Raw genomic sequence first — 7,018 nt, forward strand, 5'->3', positions numbered from 1 at the left:
TGCATTTCAAACTTTTTTTCAGTAAATCTTTTTAGTTTATCTGTTATTTTCTCTATCCTATCTCAAAACGAGATTGGTCAAATCAACCGACCTCGTAACCACCAAAAAAAATTTACATAATCCTAAATTAGCCTTTCTTTTATTTCTAGAATGACTTCAAATTGTAACATGAAACTATATTCGTTTATCCTAAGTAAGTCTAAGTTCCTAAAATTATACATCTATTTATAATTAAATTTTATTGTTTTAATGCCATTTGAACCATGTCTAACTACTATCTGTACCATAAAAAGTTGTAAATCACTTGGAGAATGTGTAGGTCATGTTACGCTATCGAATTACATTATCCACGAGCTACTATGAGTTGCTCACATGCATGCCTTGTGAACCATTTTAATTATATTATTATTGTTACTTTTTTTACCTAATCTAGTCTTAAATAACTTAAAAAGATCTGTATTTTTAGATTTGAGATACTTTTATAATAATAAATAAAGAATGAATATGAAAGACAAGAAATAAAGTATTTACCCAACCTTCTTTTTTCTTGCCCTCGTTTGTCGATGACAGTTAAGCTTTATTTTTTACAGTACTAATAATAATGCACTTAATAATTTTTATTTAATTAAATAGTGCACCAAAGAATATAGACTAATAACATGCAAAAAGTGGATAAATTCACTTACCTCTCAAAATTTTTCTGGTTTTCTAACTATGCGACAAAAGCTGTTACAAGCTCAAACAAGCTAGTTGGTAACTTTCCCACGGGAAAGATGTTGCTACTCTGAGTGAAATTAACTTCTAACTGTTCAGAACATAACATTATACAATATGTCATTTGATAGATGAAAGCCTTGACTTTCTATTGGTTGTAGGTAATTTACAATGAAACGTAAGAATGAACTATCAACGAATTCTGAAAGAGAGGATGTGACATGTGGGTGTGGCAGCTGGGGTCTGATTTTCTATTTGATAGCTCTATAACCAAACAAAATTGAAGACTATAAAAAATTATGGTTTGTATGAGCAATAATGATTGTAGAGAGAGTAATTTACATTTACTTTTGTACTTTTTTGAGAGGTGGTGGAAAAAATAGGGATGGTGACATGCTAAGAGAAAATGTGTCACGTGGGTCACACTAATGGAAATTCAGGAGTTTTTTATTATTGCCTACTAGGATTAAGAACTTAAAATGTATATACTATTACAACATGAACTATTAGCTAAGATTTTATGCTATTCTGATTGGTATAACATAAACAAAAAAGTAGTTTAATGAAATTTTGAATGTAAGACACTAAAACCTTGTGTCATTCGCATTAAAGGATACCTCGGGCAATAGGGTTAAGTCTGTCTTATCGACTACCAATCGATTATTGTAACTCCATACTTTTGAGTCCCCAGAACTCTCCAGATTTCTCACATCGTTTTGGGTAATTTGTCCCAAATGACCATTCCAGTTACCTGACAGGTAGATTAAGGTTATGTGTTCTTTCTCTACACCTGTTTGTGACCTGACTCTTATATGCCACATATCCCCTTTACCTGCAGGTTTATTTTTCGTGGCTGTTGACCTACGGACATTATCGGTCAGAGTGATTTGCACTGTTTGTCTACAGACCACTGTCTCATTCTCTATACGTCCTTAGACCAGTTCTTCTTACCCAACACTCTGTCAGACAGGAAAGGGGTTCATTCCTTTTCTCTGTTTCATCTGCTCACATTTTCTCTCTATGTCCAATCAGATTTCAATCTTGGTTATGTTCAGTGATGGTCTTGAAGGTTTCGTTGCTTGCACTTGTACCTTTAGAGATACTAGACAACACTGTTTCCAGAGCACTGTTACTCAGGGCTCCTCAATGCGCATTACCTCCCAGATTCTATTCACGGAGCTAGGGAGCCCTTACCACACCCAGTTTCCAGTCACTGGAGTGGTGGACAGAGGCTTTTCCTCCAGGGTGTTGAGTGAATTCTTCCACTCTTGGAGAAGAGGGTGAAGTTGGGGTCCCTTCTACCTGGGTCCCTGGATGTTTTTTCTAGATGTTGCTAGAAGTAGCACCAGCCTATGTGGGAAGCTATTTATAATACGGGTTCAGATTTGATGCTTGGCTATCTGGTTGGGGTGTGCATGGCCTTTGTTTTTGATCAATATTGGTTCAGTATATTGTTCATGGAAGGAGGTCAACCGTCTCCTCATAATTCCAAATGCACAGTGGTCCTCAATTGTTCCATGTCTTCCCCATAATTCCAGGGGCAAGTGGAAGGCTCCTTGTCCACTCAGTTGGGGAGTGAGGATGAATGTTCATAATTCAAAATTGGATGAGTTCTGTTCCTTTGGTTGAGTAAAGCCTTTCGGGTGGAGGAGAAGGTTTGTCCACTTTGCTTACTTTCTCATCGTCATTCTCGTTGTTTGGAACGCATCACTCTATGGCTGCTGGTTGGGATCCAATCAAAAGTATATCTGTATATAACATTGCAGTCCAATTGCCCCAGCCACCAACATGGGACATAGGGACCAAGACCCTTTAATTCCAATATGGAGTAGTGGAATCTTGGCTATCTGGTTGTGGCTGGCCTATAGTGATGATCACTCATGTACAATTCCACCTTTGATACTGGAGCTAAGTTCAGGGTGAAAAGCATACCTGTTATGGATGTAGTGTAGTTTCCACACTTGGGTACTACTCTAATCTTGGTACACCCATGACCTATGCAGACACTTTCTTTATGAATAATACCTTCACTGGCTCCTCCACCTTCTCAATGTGGTATTCTAGCTATAAGTGGCGGCAAAGGTATGTATTAGAAGTTAACATTTTCCTAAATTGAAAATGTATTTCCTATAATACTTACCTCTGCTGACACTCTCCTGTTCTTCCTCCCACTAAGAGCCGGTGTTAGAGACTGGGATGGTATCAGTCTCAAAAAAGTGATAAAATGATCTGAATGAGGTGCTTATATACAGTACCAGGATAGAGGATGCATTGATGTAGGTGTAGAGTATCACAAAACAATTATCGCCAAAGGCAGTTGAATGGGGTATAAAAGACTGGAGCAAGTGAGAAAAAATCAGACTAATGATTAGATTGGCAAAGAAAAAACCCTGGTGTTTGAGTAAATGCCTTCCCTCTAATCTATCAGCTCAAAATTAGGGAAAGGGTGGTGCAGATAGCTCTTTAGTAGCTTTGCTTGAATATTGGAACAAAAATTACAAGCAAATAAATTGATCTGTAATTGAATGTGTCTAGTTATTTATGAAGAAATAGCACTTATCTTGATCTGCAGTGTGCAAACATTTGAGTTTTAATAGGGAAGTGGTTATTTCACTTTAGAAATGCATCTAGTTGTTGTAAGTGTTTTCTGTTCTTGTTTATGTTCTAGAGCATCTTCACCAGTCTTCTAGATCTTCTCCGTCCCCATCAGCTACACCAAGAAAGTCTTCTCCTCTGGTAGGACACAGAAGACTGAAATTAGCAGGTACCAGGTCAGTCGACCAAGTAGACTCCACGACTTTTTGTTCTGATGTAAGTTGTGTATTTGTGGTCAGATTGAGAATTTTTATACCAGTGAAATCATACTTTCAGTAATTATGTCTATGTCTGCTGAATTCTTTAATTATAGCTAAAATGCTATCTCCAGGTGACTCAGCAGTATGTTTCAGTGGCCATATTACAGATAGTCCCTTGTGTAGCATTGTGCTTAAACACAAAACAAACAAACAAAACCTAAAATGCTTTGACTTAAAAAAAAACATAATAGTTTAAGTTATGAATAAACACCCATTTTCCTTGCCTACGGTTTAGGCTTAGCATATTTTACTGTGTGAACCCCAAGTATCTAGATTAATTGCTATTGTAGCAGTCTTTTGGCATGGAATTTTGTAAGCAGGTTATAAACATAAGTATAATGTATAGTTTCAATAGCAGACTTATAACTGCATAGATACTGTATGTCATACAGGTTTTTGTAATGAACATTTGGAATTATCATTACCATAGAAACTTCCATATTAAATGTAATGAAGTGAAATTATTTAATTAGCTGTGCATTGTGGTTTCTTCTGTTTTTATCAACAATGAATGACTGTTAATCTTTCAGACTCATAACATGAGATAAAATTATTAAGTAAATGTTTTGCCTATCGAAAGCTCTATATTTGGGCTGTAACCTTGTGTTAGTGAAAAACTAATTAGAACATAGGATAATATGCTGGTGACTCAAGAATGATGCAGATAACTACAAACACCAATACATACAACTACTGTAAAGCACTGTATAATCTACTGTAGCATTGTGATTGCATGCTTTTTGGGCAAAGATTTTATGTTAGTTTTATGCATATTTAAAGTTATTAAAATTTCTAAAAACTGCAGCATGTGGGATCTAACACCACATTCACATGTTCTCAATAATTGTTGTGTTTTTTGTCCAGTATATTTTCTTAGCAATGTGAACACAAAAAATTACATACAATGAGATATTTATTATATCAGCGACCATATTTTCATTTATGAATAGCTGTATTTTACCACACACTTTCAACATCTCCTTCATCAAGATGGAGTTGTAATCTTATAAGCTTATTATCTAATTTGTTATATTCAGCAATAAAGAAAAAAACCAACAAAGGGTATGAAACTATAGCTTTATGTTGCTGTTTTTAAATTTAACATGGTTACTTTAATTTTAAGTATATCAAAGATTTGTGCAATCTTTATTTTCTACATAGCCTGAACTTGTAATCACATTTTATTTTGTTTGTCAAAAATGACTATTAATAAGTTTAGAAGAACATTTATTAGAAAATTAATATTACAAATGCCTCAGAAATTTTGTATATATTCTTTTTTTGCATTCACATCGTTAAGAAAGTATTCTGGACAAAAAACATAACAATTATTGGGAACATGTGATGTTAAGTCCCAGGTGCTGCATTCATTAGAAATTTTGATAATCTCAAGAATGCACAAAAGCTGCTCTAAAAACTTTTTTCCAAAAATCATGTAATAACAATGCTGCAATAGATTATACAGTGGTTTACTGGAGTTGTATGTTTTGATGTTTGTAGTTCTCTGTATCAGTCTTGAGTCATCAGCATATACAAAGTTCTGATGTATGTAACAAACACTCAGCAACATTGGCATAATGCCAGAATCTGTAGCCTGTAGTAAATAACCAACAGCTGGAATCTGTATCTTTGTTTCGTAAAGTTGGTTTTGTAACAGTTGGAATTTTGTCATGCACAAACCTCTTGCAAATGAGGTGCACTCATAACTAGTTTTTCCTTTGATTAAGAAAAAAGAAACTATTACTTGCTCTTAACAACCCACTGTTATTTCTTGAAGTAATCTTTAAGATATTAAATACTTTCAGAACACAGAATAGACACAAAGCAAAAAATGAACTGTTGTTATAAATGTTTTTACTAAAATAAAATACCCATGTATAATAATGTATAGTTATTGTCACTCATTACTAGAGGACAAGAAGTGCTCCTGAAGACTTAAGTCTCACTGGACTGTGTGGGTACCAAGACAAACATCTTTTGAATAGGAAGACAAAAACAGCTTGTGATACTGAGACTTCTAGTTTGAGACGAGCCATCTCTAGCTCTTTCCTTCAGGAGTGTAAGCAGGAGAAGAAACGAGGCTCAGCAGAGACTGTCTCCCTTCTTGGGTTCGAGGAAATCTCAGATAATTCTTTAAATGCACAGAAGCTTCCCAGCCTTACCAAAGATCAGTTGAAAGCTTTGTCAGGTAAATTGAACAATAGCAGTATTTTTATAGGTGTTTTGATAACTTGGTTATTTGTCTTTTTTTACAGACTTGTGTGTGTTTATTCAGAAGGTTTTAGAGGTTTTGCCAATCAAGAAGAATGGAGAAAAGTTAAAATATGCTAGAATAAATATCAAAAATAGACATGCTAAGACAGACTCATCAGCTGCTCTTATGATGAGTTACTCAAAACCCTTAACTATGCATGACAAGTTTGACAAACTACTGAGAAGTGATGCTATTATCATCTACTCTGATATATATATATATATATATATATATTAGTATAATTTAGTGAAAATTAATAAATAAATTAATAGACATTTAATATATTCAATCCATATGGTATAAATAATTCATAAATAAAGAGAAGATTATAGATAACTACACAAAGAAACACATCAAGTCATTAATTGTATCTGAAATAATTTATAGACCATAAATACGTAACACAAATAGCACTGGTAACATACACTTTCAATACTTTATCCAGTTGGTTATATGCTGAGAACATTCGTAAGGTTTTTCTGTTTTCAATAGAATTATGGGAAGATTATAGCCATGTCTATAAGCAGTCTGAGCTCCAGCTTTTCTTAACTATTTCAGCATGGGCTCAGTCCCGGGGACCGACCTTATAACCATTTTGTGCTTGTTATAGTTTTCATGCTATAACTTTTAAATTAGTAAGTGTTTGTTCACAAAATTTGGCAGATTATCAGTATACATTACAAGGCTTTCATATGCGAAATATCAGATTTTTTTTATTATTAAGTCTTAAGGTTTGTTAAGCAGTGTTTTTCTCATGCCTCTTTTCTTTTTGCATGTTGCCTAGCCAGCATGCAAAGTAATTTTCATTTTAAGATTAAAAATACTTTTATGCATCAGAAAATTTTCAAATTTCACAGGTGAAATCTTTATAATGTCCAGGTAGTTATCAAATGTTTCTTAAGAAAAAAACTTTATATTTTATCTGTTATTTTCACTAATGAATCTCTGTACAGGTTCTTTTAATTTGACCGATCTCATAACCACCATAAAAAATTAGTAAATAAATATAAATTATGCCTTTTTAGTTCTAGAATGACAACAGATTATAACACAAAAACACAAATGTTTAGAATAAATTGCTTAAATCTCATAACATTATACATTTATATATGTTTATTATTTTTATTATATTGACATTTCAGCCATGCCTACTAAAAATACAGAAGTTACAATGACGTGGCGCATGTGTACTTAT

At 33.8% G+C, this 7,018-nt stretch overlaps 1 protein-coding gene across 5 annotated transcripts in view; it reads left to right on the forward strand.

Moving 5' to 3' along the window:
• The window catches only part of LOC106460377 (rab GTPase-binding effector protein 1-like), a 94,232-nt gene that overhangs the window by 47,036 nt on the left and 40,178 nt on the right, over positions 1 to 7,018 (forward strand). For all 5 annotated transcript variants that reach the window (XM_022387084.1, XM_022387081.1, XM_022387082.1 and 2 more), the window contains exons 8-9: positions 3,383 to 3,525; positions 5,481 to 5,757. In XM_022387084.1, the coding sequence (XP_022242792.1) occupies positions 3,383 to 3,525; positions 5,481 to 5,757 (420 nt within the window). The remainder of the gene's footprint in view (positions 1 to 3,382; positions 3,526 to 5,480; positions 5,758 to 7,018) is intronic.

This window comes from Limulus polyphemus, unplaced genomic scaffold (genome assembly GCF_000517525.1).
Source record: "Limulus polyphemus unplaced genomic scaffold, Limulus_polyphemus-2.1.2 Scaffold761, whole genome shotgun sequence".
Classification (NCBI taxonomy): Eukaryota; Metazoa; Arthropoda; class Merostomata; order Xiphosura; family Limulidae; genus Limulus; species Limulus polyphemus.